The sequence below is a fragment of the Hemiscyllium ocellatum genome, unplaced genomic scaffold, assembly GCF_020745735.1.
Source record: "Hemiscyllium ocellatum isolate sHemOce1 unplaced genomic scaffold, sHemOce1.pat.X.cur. scaffold_3422_pat_ctg1, whole genome shotgun sequence".
Taxonomy (NCBI): Eukaryota; Metazoa; Chordata; class Chondrichthyes; order Orectolobiformes; family Hemiscylliidae; genus Hemiscyllium; species Hemiscyllium ocellatum.
Genome location: NW_026868416.1, coordinates 2223 through 28377, shown reverse-complemented (window position 1 = coordinate 28377; position 26155 = coordinate 2223). Strand labels below are relative to the sequence as shown.

Here is a 26155-nt window from a genome sequence, read left to right as displayed (position 1 = left end):
GTCTGTGTGTGAGCATAAGAGAGAGAGTGTGAGTGTGTCTGGGTGAAAGAGTGTGTGTGTAAGGGAGTGTGTGACTGTGAGGGAGTGTCTATGTGTGAGCATATGGGAATATAAATCTTTTCAATTTGAGGGAGAGCTGATGTGCTGAGAGACAGACAGAGAAAGGTCAGAGACAGAGAGAGAGAGAGGGAGAGAGAGGTGTGAGGATTGCGTTCTGAGTAAAGGTTAGACAGGGTGGGACTCTCCCCCGTGAAGTTTGAAGAGTGAGAGAGGATCCCATTGAAACATTCAGGATCCTTAAAGGGGCTTGACAGGGTCAGGGCTGAGAGAATGTTTCCCCTGATGGGAGAGTCCAGGGACAGAGGGCACAGTCTCAGAGTGAAGGGACACCAACTTAAGGCTGAGAGGGGGAGGAACTTCTCTCTCTCTCTCACTGTCTCTCTCTCTCTGTCTATCTCCATCTCTCTATCTCCATCTCTCTGTCTCTCTCTCTCTCTCGCTCCCCGGGGAGAGTGGGTGAACTGACCCGTGTGTGTGTGTGTCCCGGTTCCAGGCCTGAGGGATGGAGACGGGGTCTCACTCTGACCTGAAGGACTGTGTGCTGACCAGGCCCCAGGTTAAACTGGTCCAGGACGTGGCGTTCCCAGACTGGGTCGCAGACAACTGGAGCCTGGTGGAGACTTTCCAGGCAAAGGCCGGGGATCTACTCATCGCAACCTACCCCAAAGCAGGTGAGGGGCGGAGGGAGAGGGAGAGAGGGTCACAGGGCCGAGGGAGAGGGAGAGAGGGTCACAGGGCGGAGGGAGAGGGAGAGAGGGTCAAAGGGCCGAGGGAGAGGGAGAGAGGGTCACAGGGCGGAGGGAGAGGGAGAGGGAGAGAGGGTCCCAGGCGGAGGGAGAGGGAGAGAGGGTCACAGGGCGGAGGGAGAGGGAGAGAGGGTCACAGGGAGGAGGGAGAGGGTCAAAGGGCCGAGGGAGAGGGAGAGAGGGCCCCAGGTGAGAGGGAGAGGGCCCCAGGGCAGAGGGAAACAGACGGCCCCAGGCCGGAGGGAAACAGAGGGCCCCAGGGCGGAGGGAAACAGAGGGCCCCAGGGCGGAGGGAGAGACAGAGGGCCCCAGGGCGGAGGGAAACAGAGGGCCCCAAGGCGGAGGGAAACAGAGGGCCCCAGGGCGGAGGGAGAGACAGAGGGCCACAGGGCGGAGGGAAACAGAGGGCCCCAGGGCGGAGGGAGAGACATGGTCCCCACGATGGAGAGGGTGGGCCCCAGGGCGGAAGGAGAGACATGGTCCCACGATGGAGAGGGTGGGCCCCAGGGTGGAGGGAGAGACATGGTCCCACGATGGAGAGGGTGGGCCCCAGGCCGGAGGGAGAGACATGGCCCCACGATGGAGATGGTGAGGGCCCCAGGGTGGAGGGAGAGACATGGTCCCCACGATGAAGGGGGCGGGCCCCAGGCCGGAGGGAGAGACATGGTCCCCACGATGGAGAGGATGGGTCACATGACGGAGGGAGATACATGGCCCCACGATGGAGATGGTGAGGGCCCCAGGGTGGAGGGAGAGACATGGTCCCCACGATGAAGGGGGTGGGCCCCAGGGCGGAGGGAGATGGTGAGGGCCCCAGGGTGGAGGGAGAGACACGGTCCCCACGATGGAGAGGGTGGGCCCCATGATGGAGGGAGAGACATGGTCCCACGATGGAGGGGGTGGGCCCCAGGGCAGAGGGAGAGACATGGTCCCCACGATGGAGGGGGTGGGCCCCAGGGCGGAGGGAGAGACATGGTCCCCACGATGGAGAGGGTGGGCCCCAGGGTGGAGGGAGAGACATGGTCCCCACGATGGAGAGGGTGGGCCCCAGGGCGGAGGGAGAGACATGGTCCCCACGATCGAGAGGGTGGGCCCCAGGGTGGAGGGAGAGACATGGTCCCACGATGGAGAGGGTGGGCCCCAGGGTGGAGGGAGAGACATGGTCCCCACGATGGAGAGGGTGGGCCACATGATGGAGGGAGATGGTGAGGGCCCCAGGGTGGAGGGAGAGACATGGTCCCACGATGGAGAGGGTGGGCCCCATGACGGAGGGAGATGGTGAGGGCCCCAGGGCGGAGACATGGCGAGTGGGTTAGGGAGGGTCTGGTTGAATGATTGACTATGTTTATATTTTACGCCCTGACCTTCACTCTGCTGCTCTGTCCTCTTCCTCCCACTCCCTCCCTTTCTCTGTCTCTGACCCTCTCCCTCCCTCCGTAGGGACCACCTGGACCCAGGAAATTGTGGATCTCATTAACTGTGAGGCCGATGTGGAGGTGTGTAGACGGGCTCCTGTCTACGACCGCATCCCCTTCCTGGAGTTATTCCAACGTCGGCCCAATCTTCCCAGCGGTGAGTGTCTCTCTCAGTGACTACCCCCACCCCTGCCTCCCACCGCACCCCTGGGAGAGTCAGTGCCCCCCCGTACCCCTGGGTGGGAGGGGAGGAGGGAGGATAACGTGTGGGAACCCCCCCCAGCCCAGGCTAACCCTGTCCGGGTTAATTGCAGGAATCGAGCTGTTGGAGAAGATGGAGTCACCGCGGACGGTCAAAACCCACCTGCCTTTCCAACTCGTTCCCAAATCCTTCTGGGAGCAGGACTGTAAGGTACGGGACTGAGGGGGGAGACACTGAGGGACACGGGGAGAGTGAGGGAGACTGGGAGATGGATAGATTGTTGGGGGGAGACACTGAGGGACATGGGGAGAGTGTGGGAGACTGGGAGATGGATAGATTGTTGGGGGGAGACACTGAGGGACACGGGGAGAGTGCGGGAGACTGGGAGATGGATAGATTGTTACGGGAGACACTGAGGGACACGGGGAGAGTGTGGGAGACTGGAAGATGGATGGATTGTTGGGGGGAGGCACTGAGGGACACGGGGAGAGTGTGGGAGACTGGGAGATGGATAGATTGTTGGGGGGAGACACTGAGGGACACGGGGAGAGTGTGGGAGACTGGGAGATGGATAGATTGTTGGGGGGAGACACTGAGGGACACGGGGAGAGTGTGGTACACTGGGAGATGGATAGATTGTTGTGGGGAGACACTGAGGGACACGGGGAGAGTGTGGGAGACTGGGAGATGGATAGATTTGTGGGGGACACTCTGAGGGGATTAATGAATGCATCTTTCTCCCTGTTCCCAGGTAATTGTAGTCGCACGAAATGCCAAGGATAATGCGGTCTCCTACTTTCACTTCCATCGGATGTGCCAAGACATGCCTCACCCTGGGACCTGGCAGGAATTCCTCCGGAATTTCATGGAGGGTCAAGGTGAGGAACACCGTCCTCTACACTGTCCCCCATCAAACACTCTCAGGACAGGGACAGCACGGGGTTAGATACAGAGCAATGCTCCCTCTACACTGTCCCCCATCAAACACTCCCAGGACAGGGACAGCAGGGGGTTAGATACAGAGTAAAGCTCCCTCTACACTGTCTGTGTTGAATCTTTGACCCAGTGGCCGTGGGTTTTGAGGGGAGGGAGACTGGGATCTGACTGTGCGATCTCTGTGTGTTCCAGTTTCCTGGGGATCCTGGTATGACCATGCGAAGGGCTGGTGGGAAGCGAAGGAGAAACATCGGATTCTCTTCCTCTTTTATGAAGACATGAAGGAGGTAAAGATGGAGAGAGTGTGGGGAGAACGAGGGTTGGAGGGTGTGACAGAGCGAGCACGGAGGGGGCTGGGAGGGAGAGGGAGGGGGTGGGAGAGTGAGAAGGGTCTGGATAATCTTTCTCACTGACCACTGACCCTGGATGGACCTGCTCACTGACCCCTGACCCTGCATGGACCCTCTCCCTGACCCCTGACCCTGCATGGACCCACTCACCGACCCCTGACCCTGGACGGACCCTCTCCCTGACCCCGGGAGCTCTAACCCCTCTCTCCTTTGCTCCTCTCCATCTAGAACCCCAGGCGGGAGATCCAGAAGGTGCCCGGTTCATGGGGAAGGTTCTGGAAGATGACGTCCTCGAGAAGATTGTCCATCTCTCCTCTTTCAAGGTCATGAAGGACAACCCAATGGCTAATTACATAACGTTGCCCAGCAACATCATGGACCAATCCATCTCCAGCTTCATGAGGAAAGGTGGGTTCAAACTCGGAGTGGGGGGGTCAAGGGTCAGACGGTCAAGTGCTGTTGGGGGGAGAAAGAATCCAACGATTGCACCCTTGACGTTCAATGGTGTTACCGTCACTGAATCCCCCCTCCCCCCCACTATCAACACCCTGGGGGTTCCCATTGAGAGAGAATCTAACCATTGCCCCCTTGACGTTCAATGGTGTTACCGTCACTGAATCCCCCCTCCCCCCCACTATCAACATCCTGGGGGTTCCCATTGAGCAGAAACTGACCCAGACCCCAGCCCCATCTCAATCCTGGGGCTCCAGGAGCAGGTCAGAGGCTGGGAACCCTGCAGTGGGTAACTCCCCTCCTGACTCCTTCCCATAGCCCTGTCCCACCATCGATGAGGCAGGAGTCAGGGAGAGTGAGGGGATACTCCCCACTCGCCCTGGACAGGAGGAGGGGGCGGCTCCGACAACACTCGAGAAGCTCGACACCGTCCGGGACAGAGCAGCCCCTCCCCCCCATTCCCCACCCCATCGAGATGCTGACCCCCACCTTCAACATTCACTCCCTCCCCACCCCCCCCTCGAAGCAGAGAGACAGCAGTGTGTACCCTCTACAAGACCCACTGCAGAGACTCGCTGAGGTTCCCTCTGAGCGATGACAAGGGGCGGTGGGCTCTGAAAAGGGGCAAGGGGATGGAGGGGCTCAGTTCTCTCCCATCACCTACTCATCCATGGGATTGACACCATCTCTCCCTGTCTGCCTCTGGGTCCCTCTGTGTCTCTCCCACCGCTCCTACCCCGCTCTGTCTCTCCCATTATCCCTCCCAACCTCTCCATCCCTCGTTCCCCCTCTCTCTCCCTCCTCCTCTCTCTCTCTACTCTCTCTCTCCCTCCCATCTTCTGTCTCCCATCTTCTCCCTCTCTGTTTCCCCCTCTCCATCCCTCCGTCCCTCCTCTGTCTCTCTCTATCTTCCTCTTACCCTCTCTCACTCCCTGTTCCCCCCTCTCTCTCCCTCCCTCTGTCTCTCCCTCTCTCCCTCCCACCCTCTCCCTCCCTGTTTCCCCCTCTCCCTCCCTCTGTCACTTCCTCTCTCCCTCACACCCTCTCCCTCCCTCTTTCCCCCTCTCTCTCCTTCCCTCTGTGTCTCCCTCCCTCCCTCCCATCGTCTCCCTCCCTCCCTCTGTCTCTCCCTCCCACCCTCTCCCTCCCTCTGTCTCTCCCTCTCTCCCTCCCACCCTCTCCCTCCCACCCTCTCCCTCCCTGTTTCCCCCTCTCCCTCCCTCTGTCTCTCCCTCTCTCCCTCCCACCCTCTCCCTCCCTGTTCCCCCCTCTCCCTCCCTCTGTCTCTCTCTCTCCCTCCCACCCTCTCCCTCCCTGTTTCCCCCTCTCCCTCCCTCTGTCTCTCCCTCCCACCCTCTCCCTCCCTGTTTCCCCCTCTCCCTCCCTCTGTCTCTCTCTCTCTCCCTCCCACCCTCTCCCTCCCTGTTTCCCCCTCTCCCTCCCTCTGTCTCTCCCTCTATCCCTCCCTCCCAGGTGAGGTGGGAGACTGGAAGACCCATTTCACGGTGGCTGAGAATGAACGTTTTGATGAACATTACGAGAGACAGATGGCTCCGTGCTCGGTGAGGTTTCGCCAGGAGCTGGGACCGGGACGAGAAGGATCGGGGGAACTCAGAATAAACTCTTAACAAGCCTCGATAACACAGAAGTGTGATTATTTCACCTCAGACAGGCGCTACTGCAATTCAGTGACATAACAAAAGCGTATTTACTACAGATCCCCCCCAAACAATGGGACTGATTTAGGAAGTAGTGATCATAACAAGAGAGAGAGAGACAGAGAGAGAGAGATCAGGGGTTACAGAGATGGGGAGGGGGTGTAGGGGGGTTACAGGGATAGGGAGGGGGTGTAGGGGGGTTACAGGGATAGGGAGGGGGTGTAGGGGGTTACAGAGATAGGGAGGGGGGTGTAGTGGGTGACAGAGGTAGGGAGGGGGTGTAGGGGGGTTACAGAGATAGGGAGGGGGTGTAGCGGGGTTACAGAAACAGGGAGGGGTGTAGGGGGTTACAGAGATAGGGAGGGGGTGTAGGGGGTTACAGAGATAGGAGGGAGTGTAGGGGGTTACAGAGATAGGGAGGGGGTGCAGGGGGGTTACAGAGATAGGGAGAGGGTGCAGGGGATTACAGAGATAGGGAGGGAGTGGGGGGGTTACAGAGATAGGGAGGGGTGTAGGGTGTTACAGAGATAGGGAGGGGGTGTAGGGGGTTACAGGGATAGGGAGGGGGTGTAGCAGGGTTACAGAGATAGGGAGGGGGTGTGGGGGGGTTACAGGGATAGGGAGGGGGTGTAGGGGGTTACAGAGATAGGGAGGGGGTGTAGGGGGGGTTACAGAGATAGGGAGGGGGTGCAGGGGGGTTACAGAGATAGGGAGAGGGTGCAGGGGGTTACAGAGATCGGGAGTGGGTGCAGGGTGGTGAAGGAGATTGGGAGATAGGGTTGGGATAAGGCAGAGCGAGAGATGTTTGCCTGAAGATGTTGCTGGGATTAAATATGACCAAGGACCCACCCTAATTATAAACCCAAACACCCTTCAGGAAGCCTGGAAGCTGAAAAGACAACGTTGCTGAGTTACCGGGCTGAGGGCATTGAGCTCCTGCATCCTGTCCACATGGAAGTCACACGCCTGGGTTCATGTCTAACAGGAGAGCTGGGCCCTGTCCATACGGTACACAAAGCTCCATTGTTCTGGAGCTCACTCCGAGAGGATCCACCCAAACACTCCCCTCACTCCCACCCACCCTTTCTATGGAACTGGCCTGAGGGCAGTGTCCACGGGCTGACTGAGCAATGGACTGGTCCCAGGGGGAAACTTCCAGAAGGTTTCACCCTCAACACCACCTGAAATTTCCAAAGCTGCCTCTGGAATGGTCCCAGTGACACCATCCCCAATGGACCCCAAACCCCTTCCCGTTCCCTCCCGCTCTACACCGTCCCCAATGGACCCCAAACCCCTTCCCGTGCCCTCCTGCTCTACACCGTCCCCAATGGACCCCAAACCCCTTCCCGTGCCCTCCCGCTCTACACCGTCCCCAATGGACCCCAAACGCCTTCCCGTTCCCTCCCGCTCTACACCGTCCCCAATGGGCCCCAAACCCCTTCCCATTCCCCCCTGCTCTACACCGTCCCCAATGGGACCCCAAACCCCTCCCTGTCCCCTCCCGTTCTACACTGTCCCCAATGGGAGCCCAAACCCCTTCCCGTTCCATCCCGCTCTACACCGTCCCCAATGGACCTCAAACCCCTTCCCGTTCCCTCCCGCTCTACACCGTCCCCAATGGGACCCCAAACCCCTCCCTGTCCCCTCCCGTTCTACACCGTCCCCAATGGGAGCCCAAACCCATTCCCGTTCCATCCCGCTCTACACCGTCCCCAATGGACCCCAAACCCCTCCCTGTCCCCTCCCGTTCTACACCATCCCCAATGGGACCCCAAACCCCTTCCCGTTCCCTCCCGCTCTACACCGTCCCCAATGGACCCCAAACCCCTTCCCGTTCCCTCCCGCTCTACACCATCCCCAATGGGACCCCAAACCCCTCCCCGTTCCCTCCCGCTCTACACCGTCCCCAATGGGACCCCAAACCCCTTCCCGTTCCCTCCCGTTCAACACCGTCCCCAATGGGACCCCAAACCCCTCCCTGTCCCCTCCTGTTCTACACCGTCCCCAATGGGACCCCAAACCCCTTCTCCTTCCCTCCTGGCTCTACACCGTCCCCAATGGGACCCCAAACCCCTTCCCGTTCCCTCCCGCTCTACACCGTCCCCAATGGGACCCCAAACCCCTTCCCCGTTCCCTCCCGCTCTACACCGTCCCCAATGGGACCCCAAACCCATCCCTGTCCCCTCCTGTTCTACACCATCTCCAATGGACCCCAAACCTGCAGAGGGAGAGAGAGTGTGGGAATGGAGAGAGAAAGTGTGTGTGTGTGTGTGTGTGTGTGGGCGGGGGGGGCGAGACAGCGCGTTTGTGGGGGCAGAGAGAGAGAGAAACAAATGGGGAGGGAGAGGGAGAGAGAGAGAGGGGTCTCTCTCACAGCTCCTCTCCAGTATCCCAGCGCTCTGACACTGTCCTGTAGCGGACAGTGAGCACTCCTCTCTGTCAGTTGTATACACACTTCCAGCTCCCTCCCCTTCTCCCCAGCCACCAATCAGATTACCCTGTGCCTTCCCAAAGTGACGGGTGATGTTATCAGAGCCTGCTCCCACTGGACTGGTGCTCAGTTGTTCAGAGTCCACAGCGGGAGTCTCACACAGACAGCCCTGAACTCCTCACTGACTGAGATCCTGTAGGTAACACCCCCTTCAAAACCACCCTCCCTCTGTGTCCCTGTCTCTCACTGGGTCTCTCTGTCCCACCCTCCCTCTGTGTCTCCGTCTCTCGCTGGGTCTCTCTGTCCCTCCCTCCCTCTGTGTCCCCGTCTCTCGCTGGGTCTCTCTGTCCCTCCCTCCCTCTGTGTCCCCGTCTCTCGCTGGGTCTCTCTGTCCCTCCCTCCCTCTGTGTCCCCGTCTCTCGCTGGGTCTCTCTGTCCCTCCCTCCCTCTGTGTCCCCGTCTCTCGCTGGGTCTCTCTGTCCCTCCCTCCCTCTGTGTCCCCGTCTCTCGCTGGGTCTCTCTGTCCCTCCCTCCCTCTGTGTCCCCGTCTCTCGCTGGGTCTCTCTGTCCCTCCCTCCCTCTGTGTCCCCCGTCTCTCGCTGGGTCTCTCTGTCCCTCCCTCCCTCTGTGTCCCCGTCTCTCGCTGGGTCTCTCTGTCCCTCACTCCCTCTGTGTCCCCGTCTCTCGCTGGGTCTCTCTGTCCCTCCCTCTGTGTCCCCGTCTCTCGCTGGGTCTCTCTGTCCCACCCTCCCTCTGTGTCCCCGTCTCTCGCTGGGTCTCTCTGTCCCACCCTCCCTCTGTGTCCCCGTCTCTCGCTGGGTCTCTCTGTCCCTCCCTCCCTCTGTGTCCCCGTCTCTCGCTGGGTCTCTCTGTCCCTCCCTCCCTCTGTGTCCCCGTCTCTCGCTGGGTCTCTCTGTCCCACCCTCCCTCTGTGTCCCCGTCTCTCGCTGGGTCTCTCTGTCCCTCCCTCCCTCTGTGTCCCCGTCTCTCGCTGGGTCTCTCTGTCCCTCCCTCCCTCTGTGTCCCCGTCTCTCGCTGGGTCTCTCTGTCCCTCCCTCCCTCTGTGTCCCCGTCTCTCGCTGGGTCTCTCTGTCCCCCTCCCTCTGTGTCCCCGTCTCTCGCTGGGTCTCTCTGTCCCACCCTCCCTCTGTGTCCCCGTCTCTCGCTGGGTCTCTCTGTCCCACCCTCCCTCTGTGTCCCCGTCTCTCGCTGGGTCTCTCTGTCCCTCCCTCCCTCTGTGTCCCCGTCTCTCGCTGGGTCTCTCTGTCCCTCCCTCCCTCTGTGTCCCCGTCTCTCGCTGGGTCTCTCTGTCCCTCCCTCCCTCTGTGTCCCCGTCTCTCGCTGGGTCTCTCTGTCCCACCCTCCCTCTGTGTCCCTGTCCCACCCTCCCTCTGTGTCCCCGTCTCTCTCTGGGTCTCTCTGTCCCACCCTCCCTCTGTGTCCCCGTCTCTCTCTGGGTCTCTCTGTCCCACCCTCCCTCTTGTCCCCGTCTCTCGCTGGGTCTCTCTGTCCCTCCCTCCCTCTGTGTCCCTGTCCCTCCCTCCCTCTGTCCGTGTCTCTCGCTGGGTCTCCTTCTCTCTCCTCATTGTCATGGGCTGACAACGTTTTGTGTTTGTGTGTGTGAGTGAGAGAGAGAGAGAGAAAGCGAGAGTGTGTGTGAGCATGAGAGAGAGTGTGAGTGTGTCTGGGTGAAAGAGTGTGTGTGTAAGGGAGTGTGTGACTGTGAGGGAGTGTCTATGTGTGAGCATATGGGAATATAAATCTTTTCAATTTGAGGGAGAGCTGATGTGCTGAGAGACAGACAGAGAAAGGTCAGAGAGAGAGAGAGAGAGGTGTGAGGTTTGCGTTCTGAGTAAAGGTTAGACAGGGTGGGACTCTCCCCCGTGAAGTTTGAAGAGTGAGAGAGGATCCCATTGAAACATTCAGGATCCTTAAAGGGGCTTGACAGGGTCAGGGCTGAGAGAATGTTTCCCCTGATGGGAGAGTCCAGGGACAGAGGGCACAGTCTCAGAGTGAAGGGACACCAACTTAAGGCTGAGAGGGGGAGGAACTTCTCTCTCTCTCACTGTCTCTCACTCTGTCTATCTCCATCTCTCTATCTCCATCTCTCTGTCTCTCTCTCTCTCTCTCGCTCCCCGGGGAGAGTGGGTGAACTGACCCGTGTGTGTGTGTGTCCCGGTTCCAGGCCTGAGGGATGGAGACGGGGTCTCACTCTGACCTGAAGGACTGTGTGCTGACCAGGCCCCAGGTTAAACTGGTCCAGGACGTGGCGTTCCCAGACTGGGTCGCAGACAACTGGAGCCTGGTGGAGACTTTCCAGGCAAAGGCCGGGGATCTACTCATCGCAACCTACCCCAAAGCAGGTGAGGGGCGGAGGGAGAGGGAGAGAGGGTCACAGGGGCGGAGGGAGAGGGAGAGAGGGTCACAGGGCGGAGGGAGAGGGTGAGAGGGTCACAGGTGAGAGGGAGAGAGAGAGAGGGTCACAGGGCGGAGGGAGAGGGAGAGAGGGTCACGGAGCGGAGGGAGAGGGCCCCAGGGCGGAGGGAGAGGGTCACAGGGAGGAGGGAGAGGGAGAGAGGGTCACAGGGCGGAGGGAGAGGGAGAGAGGGTCACAGGGCGGAGGGAGAGGGAGAGAGGGTCACGGGGCGGAGGGAGAGGGAGAGAGGGTCACGGAGCGGAGGGAGAGGGAGAGAGGGTCACGGGGCGGAGGGAGAGGGAGAGAGGGTCACGGAGCGGAGGGAGAGGGTGAGAGGGTCACAGGTGAGAGGGAGAGGGTCACAGGGAGGAGGGAGAGGGAGAGAGGGTCACAGGGCGGAGGGAGAGGGAGAGAGGGTCACAGGGCGGAGGGAGAGGGTGAGAGGGTCACAGGGCGGAGGGAGAGGGAGAGAGGGTCACAGGGGCGGAGGGAGAGGGAGAGAGGGTCACGGAGCGGAGGGAGAGGGAGAGAGGGTCACAGGGCGGAGGGAGAGGGTGAGAGGGTCACAGGTGAGAGGGAGAGGGCCCCAGGTCAGAGGGAGAGGGCCCCAGGGCAGAGGGAAACAGAGGGCCCCAGGGCGGAGGGAGAGACAGAGGGCCCCAGGGCGGAGGGAGAGACAGAGGGCCCCAGGGCAGAGGGAGAGACAGAGGGCCCCAGGGCGGAGGGAGAGACCGAGGGCCCCAGGGCGGAGGGAAACAGAGGGCCCCAGGGTGGAGGGAGAGACAGAGGGCCCCAGGGCGGAGGGAGAGACAGAGGGCCCCAGGGCGGAGGGAAACAGAGGGCCCCAGGGCGGAGGGAAACAGAGGGCCCCAGGGCGGAGGGAGAGACAGAGAGCCCCAGGGCGGAGGGAAACAGAGGGCCCCAGGGCGGAGGGAGAGACAGAGGGCCCCAGGGCGGAGGGAAACAGAGGGCCCCAGGGCGGAGGGAGAGACAGAGGGCCCCAGGGCGGAGGGAGACAGAGGGCCCCAGCGCGGAGGGAGAGACAGAGGGCCCCAGGGCGGAGGGAAACAGAGGGCCCCAGGGCGGAGGGAAGCAGAGGGCCCCAGGGCGGAGGGAGAGACAGAGGGCCCCAGGGCGGAGGGAAGCAGAGGGCCCCAGGGCGGAGGGAGAGACAGAGGGCCCCAGGGCGGAGGGAGAGACAGAGGGCCCCAGGGCGGAGGGAAACAGAGGGCCCCAGCGCGGAGGGAGAGACAGAGGGCCCCAGGGCGGAGGGAAACAGAGGGCCCCAGGGCGGAGGGAAGCAGAGGGCCCCAGGGCGGAGGGAGAGACAGAGGGCCCCAGGGCGGAGGTGGATGAAAAGAGAGGGTAAAACCTGCTTGAATATGAAGGGGTGACATTCTGCCTTTGTGATTGGTCAGCCGGTTTATTTCCACGTCTTACCGGGACTGAGCCCCGTGATGGTGAACCGGCTGGTACCGGATCCTCGTGAACCCATTACCCCAGCCTCGTGATGTTGGGAGCAGGTATCACAGAATCATAGAGTCCCCACTGTGTGGAAACAGGCCCTTCGGCCCAACAAGCCCATACCCACCCTCCGAAGTGTATCCCACCCAGAACTATTCCCCAATCCTATTGTCCTACATTTATCCCTGACTAATGCACCGAACCTGGGCACTACGGGACAATTTCCCCACGGCCAATCCCACCCTAACCTGCACATCCCTGGGCACTACGGGACAATTTCCCCACGGCCAATCCCACCCTAACCTGTACATCCCTGGGCACTACGGGACAATTTCCCCACGGACGACCCACCCTAACCTGCACATCCCTGGGCACTGCGGGACAATTTCCCCATGGCCAATCCCACCCTAACCTGCACATCCCTGGGCACTACGGGACAATTTCCCCATGGCCAATCCCACCCTAACCTGCACATCCCTGGGCACTACGGGACAATTTCCCCACGGCCAATCCCACCCTAACCTGCACATCCCTGGGCACTGCGGGACAATTTCCCCACGGCCAATCCACCCTAACCTGTACATCCCTGGGCACTACGGGACAATTTCCCCACGGCCAATCCCACCCTGACCTGTACATCCCTGGGCACTACGGGACAATTTCCCCACGGCCAATCCCACCCTAACCTGCACATCCTGGGCACTACGGGATAATTTCCCCACGGCCAATCCCACCCTAACCCGTACATCCCTGGGCACTACGGACAATTTCCCCACGGCCGACCCACCCTAACCCGTACATCCCTGGGCACTACGGGACAATTTCCCCATGGCCAATCCCACCCTAACCTGCACATCCCTGGGCACTACGGGACAATTTCCCCACAGCCAATCCCACCCTAACCTGCACATCTTTGGACTGTGGGAGGAAACCGGAGCACCCGAAGGAAACCCACGCAGACACGGGGAGAACGTGCAAACTCCACACAGTCAGTCGCCCCGAGGGACGGGGGAGGTGGGGGGAATCGAACCTGGGACCCTGGCGCTGTGAGGCAGCGGTGCTAACCACTGAGTCCCCCAACTGTGCACAAACCAACAACTTTCCAACCCCCAGTGACACACCCTGGTCTGTGTGGTGGTTGAACCCAGGACCTCAGCGTTATTAGAACCACGCTCTAACCCACCTACAACTGGATGGGACTTGCCAACTGACCACTCTGGGAGTATTCTCCGAACATGTCGGAATTGAAGATGTTGTGGTTTGATGAGGCAGGAAGGACAAAGGCACATGAATTGAGCTGGGATCAAAGTCCTGGGGAATCGTATAGGTCTCACTGTTCAGTCCCTCTCTCTCTCCCGCCCTCCTTTCCTCTCCTTCCCTGTCTCCCTCTCCCTCACTTACCCTCCCCACTTCCCTCCCTCCGTAGGGACCACATGGATGCAGGAAATTGTGGATCTCATTAACTGTGAGGCCGATGTGGAGGTGTGTAGACGGGCTCCTGTCTACGACCGCATCCCCTTCCTGGAATCGTTCCCTGGTCCGATCAATCTTCCCAGCGGTGAGTGTCTCTGTCAGTGTCCCCCTGTACCCCTGGGAGGGGGTGAGGAGGGAGGATAACGTGTGGGACCCCCCCAGCCCGGGCTAACCCTGTCCGGGTTAATTGCAGGAATCGAGCTGTTGGAGAAGATGGAGTCACCGCGGACGGTCAAAACCCACCTGCCTTTCCAACTCGTTCCCAAATCCTTCTGGGAGCAGGACTGTAAGGTACGGGACTGAGGTGGGGGGGGAGACACTGAGGGACATGGGGAGAGTGTGGGAGACTGGGAGATGGATAGATTGTTGGGGGGAGACACTGAGGGACACGGGAGAGTGCGGGAGACTGGGAGATGGATAGATTGTTGGGGGGAGACACTGAGGGACACGGGGAGAGTGCGGGAGACTGGGAGATGGATATGTTGTTGGGGGGAGACACTGAGGGACACGGGGAGAGTGTGGGAGACTGGGAGATGGATAGATTGTTGGGGGGAAACACTGAGGGACATGGGGAGAGTGCGGGAGACTGGGAGATGGATAGATTGTTGGGGGGAGACACTGAGGGACACGGGGAGAGTGTGGGAGACTGGGAGATGGATAGATTGTTGGGGGGAGACACTGAGGGGCACGGGGAGAGTGTGAGAGACTGGGAGATGGAGAGATTGTTGGGGGAGACACTGAGGGACACGGGGAGAGTGTGGGAGACTGGGAGATGGAGAGATTGTTGGGGGGAGACACTGAGGGACACAGGGAGAGTGCGGGAGAGTGTGAGATGGATAGATTGTCGGGGGGAGACACTGAGGGACACGGGGAGAGTGCGGGAGACTGGGAGATGGATAGATTGTTGGGGGAGACACTGAGGGACATGGGGAGAGTGCGGGAGACTGGGAGATGGATAGATTGTTGGGGGGAGACACTGAGGGACATGGGGAGAGTGTGGGAGACTGGGAGATGGATAGATTGTTGGGGGGAGACACTGAGGGGACACGGGGAGAGTGTGGGAGACTGGGAGATGGATAGATTGTTGGGGGGAGACACTGAGGGGCACGGGGAGAGTGTGAGAGACTGGGAGATGGAGAGATTGTTGGGGGAGACACTGAGGGACACGGGGAGAGTGCGGGAGACTGGGAGATGGATAGATTGTTGGGGGGAGACACTGAGGGACACGGGGAGAGTGTGGGAGACTGGGAGATGGATAGATTGTTGGGGGGAGACACTGAGGGACACGGGGAGAGTGTGGGAGACTGGGAGATGGATAGATTGTTGGGGGAGACACTGAGGGGACACGGGGAGAGTCGGGAGACTGGGAGATGGATAGATTGTTGGGGGGAGACACTGAGGGACACGGGGAGAGTGCGGGAGACTGGGAGATGGAGAGATTGTTGGGGGGAGACACTGAGGGACATGGGGAGAGTGCGGGAGAGTGTGAGATGGATAGATTGTTGGGGGGAGACACTGAGGGACACGGGGAGAGTGCGGGAGACTGGGAGATGGATTGATTGTTGGGGGGAGACACTGAGGGGCACGGGGAGAGTGTGGGAGACTGGGAGATGGAGAGATTGTTGGGGGGAGACACTGAGGGACACAGGGAGAGTGCGGGAGAGTGTGAGATGGAGAGATTGTTGGGGGGAGACACTGTGGGACACGGGGAGAGTGTGGGAGACTGGGAGATGGATAGAACATAGAACATAGAAAAATACAGCACAGTACAGGCCCTTCGGCCCTCGATGTTGCACCGATCCAAGCCCACCTAACCTACACTAGCCCACTACCCTCCATATGCCCATCCAATGCCCGTTTAAATGCCTATAAACAGTGAGAGACCACCCCTGCTACTGGCAGGGCATTCCATGAACTCACGACTCGCTGAGTAAAGAATCTACCCCTAACATCTGTCCTATACCTACCACCCCTTAATTTAAAGCTGTGTCCCCTAGTAACAGCTGACTCTATTAGCGGTAAAAGGTTCTCAGTGTCTACCCTATCTAAACCCCTAATCACCTTATACACCTCTATCAAATCTCCCCGAAACCTTCTCTTCTCCAATGAGAACAGCCCTAAGTGCCTCAGCCTTTCCTCATACGATCTTCCTACCATTCCAGGCAACATCCTGGTAAACCTCCTCTGCACCCGTTCCAATGCCTCCACATCCTTCCTATAGTATGGCGACCAAAACTGCACACAATACCCCAGATGCGGCCGCACCAGAGTCTTATACAACTGCAACATGACCTCAGGACTCCGGAACTCAATTCCTCTACCAATAAAGCCCAGTACACCATATGCCTTCCTCACAGCACTATTTACCTGGGTGGCAACTTTCAGAGATCTGTGTACATGGACACCAAGATCCCTCTGCTCATCCACACTACCAAGTAGCCTACCATTAGCCCAGTACTCCATCTTCTTGTTACTCTTACCAAAGTGAATCACTTCACACTTAGCTACATTGAACTCCATTTGCCACCTTTCTGCCCAGCTCTGCAGCTTATCTATATCCCGCTGTAACCTGCCACATCCTTCCTCACTGTCAACAACTCCACCGACTTTAATATCATCATCACATTTGGGGGGAGACACTGAGGGACACGGGGAGAGTGCGGGAGACTGGGAGATGGATAGATTGTTGGGGGGAGACACTGAGGGACACGGGCAGAGTGTGGGAGACTGGGAGATGGATAGATTGTTGGTGGGAGATACTGAGGGGACACGGGGAGAGTGTGGGAGACTGGGAGATGGATAGATTTGTAGGGGAATACTGAGGGGATTAATGAATGCATCTTTCTCCCTGTTCCCAGGTAATTGTAGTCGCACGAAATGCCAAGGATAATGCGGTCTCCTACTTTCACTTCCATCGGATGAACCAAGGCATGCCTCAGCCTGGGACCTGGCAGGAATTCATTCGGAATTTCATGGACGGTCAAGGTAAGGAACACCGTCCTCTACACTGTCTCCCCATCAAACCCACCCAGGGACAGGGACAGCACGGGGTAGATACAGAGTAATGCTCCCCTCTATACTGTCCCCCCATCCCAGGGACAGGGACAGCATGGGATTAGATACAGAGTAAAGCTCCCTCTAAACTGTCCCCCACCCTCCCAGGACAGGACAGGGACAGCACGGGTTAGATACAGCGTAAAGCTCCTGCTACACTGTTCCCCCCATCCCAGGGACAGGGACAGGAACAGCAGGGGTTAGATACAGAGTAAAGCTCACTCTACATTGTCCCCCCATCCCAGGACAGGGACAGCAGGGGGTTAGATACAGAGTAAAGCTCCCTCTACACTGTCTGTGTTGAATCTTTGACCCAGTGGCAGTGGGTTTTGAGGGGAGGGAGACTGGGATCTGACTGTGCGATCTCTGTGTGTTCCAGTTTCCTGGGGATCCTGGTATGACCATGCGAAGGGCTGGTGGGAAGCGAAGGAGAAACATCGGATTCTCTTCCTCTTTTATGAAGACATGAAGGAGGTAAAGATGGAGAGAGTGTGGGGGGAGAACGAGGGTTGGAGGGTGTGACAGAGCGAGAACGGAGGGGGCAGAGACAGGGAGAGAGGGAGGGGGAGGGAGAGGGAGACAAGAGATGTCAGGGTCTGGATGGATCCTCTCACTGACCCCTGACCCTGCATGGATGCTCTACTGACCCCTGACCCTGCATGGACGCTCTACTGACCCCTGACCCTGCATAGACCCTCTCCCTGACCCCGGGAGCTCTAACCCCTCTCTCATTTGCTTCCCTCCATCTAGGACCCCAGGCGGGAGATCCAGAAGTTGGCCCGGTTCCTGGGGAAGGTTCTGGAAGATGATGTCCTCGACAAGATTGTCCATCTCTCCTCTTTCAAGGTCATGAAGGACAACCCAATGACTAACTACACCACGTTGCCGAGCAACGTCTTGGACCAATCCATCTCCAGGTTCATGAGAAAGGGTGGGTTCAAAGTCAGAGACGGGAGGTCAAGGGTCAGGTAGCCAAGTGCAATAGGTTAGAAAGAATTCAACTATCGCCCCCTTGACCTTCAATGGTGTTACCGTCACTGAATCTCCCCTCCCCCCCCCCTCCACTATCAACATCCTGGGGGTTCCCATTGAGAGAGAATCTAACCATCGCCCCCTTGACGTTCAATGGTGTTACCGTCACTAAATCCCCCCTTCCCCCCACTATCAACATCCTGGGGTTCCCATTGAGAGAGAATCGTACCATCGCCCCCTTGACGTTCAATGGTGTTACCATCACTGAATCCCCCCTCCCCCCACTATCAACATCCTGGGGGTTCCCAGTGAGAGAGAATCTAACCATCGCCCCCTTGACCTTCAATGGTGTTACCATCACTGAATCCCCCCTCCCCCCACTATCAACATCCTGGGGGTTCCCATTGAGAGAGAATCTAACCATCACCCCCTTGACGTTCAATGGCGTTACCGTCACTGAATCCCCCCTCCCCCCCCACTATCAACATCCTGGGGTTCCCATTGAGAGAGAATCTAACCATCGCCCCCTTGACGTTCAATGGTGTTACCGTCACTGTATCCCCCCTCCACCCAACTATCAACATCTTGGGGGTTCCCAGTGAGAGAGAATCTAACCATCGCCCCCTTGACGTTCAATGGTGTTACCATCACTGAATCCCCCCTCCCCCCCCCCACTATCAACATCCTGGGGGTTCCCATTGAGAGAGAATCTAACTATCACCCCCTTGACGTTCAATGGTGTTACCGTCACTGAATCCCCCCCTCCCCCCACTATCAACATCCTGGGGGTTCCCATTGAGAGAGAATCGTACCATCGCCCCCTTGACGTTCAATGGTGTTACCGTCACTGAATCCCCCCTCCCCCCACTATCAACATCCTGGGGTTCCCATTGAGAGAGAATCTAACCATCGCCCCCTTGACGTTCAATGGTGTTACCGTCACTGAATCCCCCCCTCCCCCCCACTATCAACATCCTGGGGGCTCCCATTGAGAGAGAATCTAACCATCACCCCCTTGACGTTCAATGGTGTTACCATCACAGAATCCCCCCTCCCCCCACTATCAACATCCTGGGGGTTCCCATTGAGAGAGAATCTAACCATCGCCCCCTTGACGTTCAATGGCGTTACCGTCACTGAATCCCCCCTCCCCCCCCACTATCAACATCCTGGGGGTTCCCATTGAGAGAGAATCTAACCATCGCCCCCTTGACATTCAATGGTGTTACCGTCACTGTATCCCCCCCCCCCCCACTATCAACATCCTGGGGGTTCCCATTGAGAGAGAATCTAACCATCGCCCCCTTGACGTTCAATGGTGTTACCATCACTGAATCCCCCCTCCCCCCAAATATCAACATCCTGGGGGTCCCCATTGAGAGAGAATCTAACCATCGCCCCCTTGACGTTCAATGGTGTTACCCTCACTGAATCCCCCTCCCCCCACTCTCAACATCCTGGGGGTTCCCATTGAGAGAGAATCTAACCATCGCCCCCTTGATGTTCAATGGTGTTACCGTCACTGAATCCCCCCCTCCCCCCACTATCAACATCCTGGGGGTTCCCATTGAGCAGAAACTGACCCGGACCCCAGCCCCATCTCAATCCTGTGTCTCCAGGAGCAGGTCAGAGGCTGGGAACCCTGCAGTGGGTAACTCCCCTCTTGACTCCTTCCCATAGCCCTGTCCCACCATCGATGAGGCAGGAGTCAGGGAGGGTGAGGGGATACTCCCCACTCGCCCTGGACAGGGGGAGGGGGCGGCTCCGACAACACGCGAGAAGCTCGACACCGTCCGGGACAGAGCAGCCCCTCCCCCCCCATTCCCCACCCCATTGAGATGCTGACCCCCACCTTCAACATTCACTCCCTCCCCCCCCCCCCTCGAAGCAGAGAGACAGCAGTGTGTACCCTCTACAAGACCCACTGCAGAGACTCGCTGAGGTTCCCTCTGAGCGATGACAAGGGCGGTGGGCTCTGAAAAGGGGCAAGGGGATGGAGGGGCTCAGTTCTCTCCCATCACCTACTCATCCATGGGATTGACACCATCTCTCCCTGTCTGCCTCTGGGTCCCTCTGTGTCTCTCCCACCGCCCCTACCCCTCTCTGTCTCTCCCTTTATCCCTCCCAACCTCTCCATCCCTCGTTCCCCCTCTCTCTCCCCTCCCTCCTCTCTCTCTCTACCTCTCTCTCCCTCCCATCTTCTGTCTCCCATCTTCTCCCTCTCTATTTCCCCCTCTCCATCCCTCCGTCCCTCCTCTGTCTCTCTCTATCTTCCTCCCACCCTCTCTCACTCCCTGTCCCCCCTCTCTCCCCTCCCTCCCTCCCTCTGTCTCTCTCTCTCCCACCCTCTCCCTCCCTGTTTCCCCCTCTCTCCCTCCTCTCTCTCTCTCTCCCTCCCACCCTCTCCCTCCCTGTTTCCCCCTCTCCCTCCCTCTGTCTCTCTCTCTCTCCCTCCCACCCTCTCCCTCCCTGTTTCCCCCTCTCCCTCCCTCTGTCTCTCCCTCTCTCTCCCTCCCACCCTCTCCCTCCCTGTTTCCCCCTCTCCCTCCCTCTGTCTCTCCCTCTATCCCTCCCTCCCAGGTGAGGTGGGAGACTGGAAGACCCATTTCACGGTGGCTGAGAATGAACGTTTTGATGAACATTACGAGAGACAGATGGCTCCGTGCTCGGTGAGGTTTCGCCAGGAGCTGGGACCGGGACGAGACCAGAACAACGTGAACAACTCATCGATTCAGATTAAATGTTCAATTAATTAACACAAACGCATTCGCAAATTATTTCACATCAACCTGCACTTACAGCACAACGGACAGAAACCCAACCTGAGAGAGAGAGAGGGGACTGAGAGACACCAGTCAGTGTACAGGTATCTCCCTGAGAGAGGGGACTGAGAGACACCAGTCAGTGTACAGATATCTCCCTGAGAGAGAGAGAGGGGACTGAGAGACACCAGTCAGTGTACAGATATCCCCTGAGAGAGGGGGGACTGAGAGACACCAGTCAGTGTACAGATATCTCCCTGAGAGAGAGAGAGAAGGGGGGCTGAGAGACACCAGTCAGTGTACAGATATCTCCCTGAGAGAGGGGGACTGAGAGACACCAGTCAGTGTACAGATATCTCCCTGAGAGAGAGGGGGACTGAGAGACACCAGTCAGTGTACAGATATCTCCCTGAGAGAGAGGGGGACTGAGAGACACCAGTCAGTGTACAGATATCTCCCTGAGAGAGAGGGGGACTGAGAGACACCAGTCATGTACAGATATCTCCCTGAGAGAGAGGGGAGACTGAGAGACACCAGTCAGTGTACAGATATCTCCCTGAGAGAGAGGGGACTGAGAGACATCAGTCAGTGTACAGATATCTCCCTGAGAGAGAGAGAGAGGGGGTGCTGAGAGACACCAGTCAGTGTACAGATATCTCCCTGAGAGAGGGGGGACTGAGAGACACCAGTCATGTACAGATATCTCCCTGAGAGAGAGAGGGGGGACTGAGAGACACCAGTCAGTGTACAGATATCTCCCTGAGAGAGGGGGGACTGAGAGACACCAGTCAGTGTACAGATATCTCCCTGAGAGAGAGAGAGAAGGGGGGCTGAGAGACACCAGTCAGTGTACACTGACTGGTGTCTCTCAGTCCCCCCTCTCTCTCTCAGGGAGATATCTGTACACTGACTGGTGTCTCTCAGCCCCCCTTCTCTCTCTCTCTCAGGGAGATATCTGTACACTGACTGGTGTCTCTCAGTCCCCCCTCTCTCTCTCAGGGGAGATATCTGTACACTGACTGGTGTCTCTCAGTCCCCTCTCCCTCAGGGAGATATCTGTACACTGACTGGTGTCTCTCAGTACCCCTCTCTCTCAGGGAGATATCTGTACACTGACTGGTGTCTCTCAGTACCCCTCTCTCTCAGGGTGATATCTGTACACTGACTGGTGTCTCTCAGTCCCCCCTCTCTCTCTCAGGGAGATATCTGTACACTGACTGGTGTCTCTCAGTCCCCCCTCTCTCTCTCAGGGAGATATCTGTACACTGACTGGTGTCTCTCAGTACCCCCTCTCTCTCAGGGAGATATCTGTACACTGACTGGTGTCTCTCAGTACCCCTCTCTCTCAGGGTGATATCTGTACACTGACTGGTGTCTCTCAGTCCCCCCTCTCTCTCTCAGGGAGATATCTGTACACTGACTGGTGTCTCTCAGTCCCCCCTCTCTCTCTCAGGGAGATATCTGTACACTGACTGGTGTCTGTCAGGAAGGTGACCCAGGGAGATCTCTAGCTGAAAGAAGGAGGCCACCAGAGACGACAGTGACTGTGTGGTTTTGAAATTAAGTTGACGTAATTTTAATCCGGGTCTTTATTAGAACAATATATCTCTATCGAGCTGGAGGCAGGTAGGAAGGGGTTAAGAGAAAGGGAGATTGCTTCGAGCTGTGAATAGGTGTTGTTCAATGTTCACCTTTAGAGTTAAGGAATAAATTGAGGTTATTTTTCGTTCAGTAGTGGGGTTCGGGGAGTTCCCTGTTGCTCATAAGTGAACAGATTACACTGTGAGGTGAGCTTTTCTGGTGGTTTGGTTTCATTAACAGAGAGGGATCCCCGCTGTGTTGTAACAGTTTGGGGACTCGGGTCCATAATTTGGACCGGCTTAGACAGATCCAGTCCGAGATTTGGGACAGATTTGCATCTCTTTCCCCCCCTCAGCCTAAACCTCTGCCCTCTAGTTCTGGGCTCCCCCACCCCAGGGGGAAAAGACCTTGTCTATTTACCCTACCTATGTCCCCCCTCGTGATTTTATAACCCTCTAGTTCTGGACTCCCCCACCCCAGGGGAAAAGACCTTGTCTATTTACCCTATCCATGTCCCCCTCGTGATTTTATAACCCTCTAGTTCTGGACTCCCCCACCCCAGGGGGAAAAGACTTTGTCTATTTACCCTATCCATGTCTCCCTCGTGATTTTATAACCCTCTAGTTCTGGGCTCCCCCACCCCAGGGGGAAAAGACCTTGTCTATTTTCCCTATTCATGTCCCCCTCATGATTTTGTGTACCTTTATCAGGTCACCAGATGCCTAAGGGAAAGACAACGGAACAGGACATGCCACAACCCAAAGGACTGGCCACACTCCCATACATCAGGAGCATTTCCGAACTGACAGCCAGACTGCTGCGACCACTAGGACTCATAACAGCACCCAAACCAACAGCCACTCTCAGACAACAACTCACCAGGACAAAGGACCCGATACCCAGCATGAGCAAAACCAACGTAGTGTACAAAATCCCATGCAAGGACTGCACAAAACACTACATAGGACCAACAGGAAGACAGCTAACCACCCGCATCCATGAACACCAACTAGCCACGAAACGACACGACCAGCTATCCCTAGTAGCCACACACACAGATGACAAGCAACGTGAGTTCGACTGGGACAACACTACTATTATAGGACAAGCCAAACAGAGAACAGCCAGGGAATTCCTAGAGGCATGGCCCTCATCCACAGATTCTATCAATAAGCACATCGACCTGGACCCAATATACCGGCCACTGCAGCAGACAGCTGGACTGACAACCGGAAGCAGCAGAGACAAACCACTATAAATGCCGGAGGAAAGATCACAGAAGCGCTTCCCAGGAGGCTCCCAAGCCCTGAGGATGTCACCTAGAAATTTGCAACACCAATTCCTGGCTCAGCGAAGGGAACCAACAACTTGTTTAATATCTCCCCCATTTTCTGCGGCTCCACACAAAGGCCGCCTTGCTGATCTCTGAGGGGCCCTATTCTCTCCCTAGTTACCCTTTTGTCCTTAATATATTTGTAAAAACCCTTTTGGATTCTCCTTAACTCTATTTGCTAACGCTATCCCATGTCCCCTTTTTGCTCTCCTGATTTCCCCCTTAAGTATACTCCTACTGCCTTTATACAATTCTGAGGATTCCCTCGATCTATCCTGTCTGTACCTTACATATGCTTTCTTCTTTTTCTTAACCAAACCCTCAATTGCTTTAGTCATCCAGCATTCCCTATACCTCCCAGCCTTCCCTTTCACCCTGACAGGAATATACTTTCTCTGGATTCTCGTTATCACATTCCTGAAGGCTTCCCATTTCCCAGCCGTCCCTTTACCTGCGAACATCTGCCTCCACCCAACTTTCGAAAGTTCTTGCCTAATACCGTCAAAATTGGCCTTTCTCCAATTTAGAACTTCAACTTTTAGATCTGGTCCATCCTTTTCCATCACTATTTTAAAACGAATAGAATTATGGTCGCAGGCCCCAAAGTGCTCCCCCCACTGACACCTCAGTCACCTGCCCTGCCTTATTTCCCAAGAGTAGGTCAGGTTTTGCACCTTCTCTAGTGGGTACATCCACAGACTGAATCAGAAAACTGTTTTGTACACACTTAACAAATTCCTCTCCACCTAAACCCTTAACACTATGGCTGTCCCAGTCAATGTCTGGAAAGTTAAAATCCCCGACCATAACCACCCTATTATTCTTACAGAGAGCTGAGATCTCCTTACAAATTTGTTTCTCAATTTCCCTCTGATTATTAGGGGGTCTACAATACAATCCCAATAAGGTGATCATCCCTGACTTATTTCTCAGTTCCACCCAAATAACTTCCCTGGATGTATTTCCGGGAATATCCTCCCTCAGCACAGCTGTTATGCTATCCCTTATCAAAAACACCACTCCCCCTCCTCTCTTGCCTCCCTTTCTCTCCTTCCTGTAGCATTTGTATCCTGCAACATGAAGCTGACAGTCCTGCCCATAACTCACTGGTCTGTAACTCCCCGGGTTGTCCCCACTCCCCTTCGTAAACAAGGGAACAGCATTTGCCATCCTCTCGTCTCCTGGCACTGCTCCTCTCGACAATGATGGCGTAAACATCGATGCCAACGGCTCTGCAGTTCTCCTCCCTGGCTTCCCAGGGAATCCCGAGGATAAATCCCATCTGGCCCGGGGGGTCTTATCTATGTTCAGATCTTCCAACATCGCTCAAACCACACCTTTTGTCGACCTCAATCCCATCTAATCCTGCAGCCTGTATCTCCGTGTTCTCACTAACATAGCCCTTTTCCAGTGTGAATACCGACAAAAAGTATTCATTGAGCGTTTCCCCTCTGTCCTCCGATTCCACGCACAACTTCCCACGACCATCTTTGATTGGCCCTAATCTTACTCGAGTTATTCTTTGATTCCTGATATACCTATAGAAGGCCGTCGGGTTTTCCTTGATCCTACCCGCCAACAACTTCTCATGTCCCCTCCTGGCTCTTCTCAGCCCTCCTTTCGATCTTTTCTGGCTAACCTAGAACCCTCAAGCCCCCCGACTGAGCCTTCACACCGCGTCCTCACGTAAGCCTTCCTCTCCCTCTTGACAAGATCTTCCAATTCTTCCGTAAACCACGGCCCCCTCCCCCTGCCTGACAGGGACACACTTATCAAGGGCACACACTCGCTGTTCCTTGAATGAGCTCCACATTTTAATTGGGTCCATCCCCTGCAGTTTTCTAACCCATCCTAAATCCTGCCTGATCGCACTGATACGAATGTTATAAACATGTGTGCGTGCGTGTGTGTGCAGAAATCAATATGAACTTTGATTAACAGCTATTTTTTCATTATCATGGCTCATGTTTTCTTAAGGGGAGGGGGAAGGTGTTATGAAATGGAGGGCGTGTACTGTACCTTTAAGACAGTGTGAACGCTGTTTTACACTGAGAACATTCAAGAAACTGTGTCCATGACAAGCTAGCAGTCTCAGAGTGTACTGGAAAACTGAAAATGTTTAACATTTGGCTGTGAAGCAGATACCCGGGCGCTGGTCGCTGTTTTGACAGCAATTTGAATTATGCCCCAGGATACCAAAACCCAATCGAGTTTGAATTTATTGTGTTGGCCGATGTCGAAGCGATGAAACGCTCTGATGTTTGGGGTATGGAGAAAGCAGGCCTTTTGAGAAGTCAGACGGAGTAGCTGCTATCGAGAGACTAACTGCGAGCAAAACACTCTCTATCAAAGATACCTTTTTTTCACATGAAACATCTCGACAGCAAAAAGAAAGTTGACCACCCAGGGAGATCTTCAGCGGGAAGACAACAGGTACTGATGACAGCAGCCACTGCATGGTTTTGAAATTAAGTTGATGTAACTGTAATAAATATTTTATTGGAACAATATATTGTTATAGAGTTGGAGGCAGGTAATAAGCAATTAAGAGAGGGGAGGGCGCTCCGAGCTGTGAATCGTTGTTGCTTAATGTTGACTTTTAGAGTTGAAGAATAAATTTATGTTTTTTTTTCTTTAAACAGTGGAATGTGAGAGTTCTCTGTCGCTCAGACTTGAACAGATTACCAGGCAAGGTGGGCTTTTCTGAGTGTTTGGTTTAAATTAGCAGAGGGGTACACCGCCCTGTCAGAACAGGATGGAGAGAGAGAGAGAGAGAGTGTATGTGTGGGGAGAGAGAGAGAGAGAGAGACACACATACACACACAGACATAGTGCATGTGTGGGGAGAG

At 56.6% G+C, this 26155-nt stretch overlaps 1 protein-coding gene and 1 pseudogene across 2 annotated transcripts; both read left to right on the top strand.

Annotated features, from left to right (window-relative positions):
- The first annotated feature begins 497 nt into the window (after positions 1–497).
- Positions 498–5810, top strand: LOC132813176 (sulfotransferase 1C4-like; annotated as a pseudogene).
- A 4570-nt stretch (positions 5811–10380) lies between these two features.
- On the top strand, positions 10381–20392 carry LOC132813174 (sulfotransferase 1C2-like). 2 transcript variants are annotated; one of them, XM_060823090.1, is made up of 7 exons: positions 10381–10614; positions 13558–13689; positions 13798–13895; positions 16463–16589; positions 17038–17132; positions 17409–17589; positions 20211–20392. In XM_060823090.1, the coding sequence occupies exons 1-7, from the start codon at positions 10446–10448 to the stop codon at positions 20384–20386; spliced, it is 978 nt and encodes a 325-aa protein (XP_060679073.1). In that variant the 5' UTR covers positions 10381–10445; the 3' UTR covers positions 20387–20392. The 2 variants fall into 2 exon arrangements, with proteins under 2 accessions (XP_060679073.1, XP_060679074.1); XM_060823091.1 differs by lacking the exon at positions 13558–13689.
- Positions 20393–26155: the final 5763 nt, after the last annotated feature.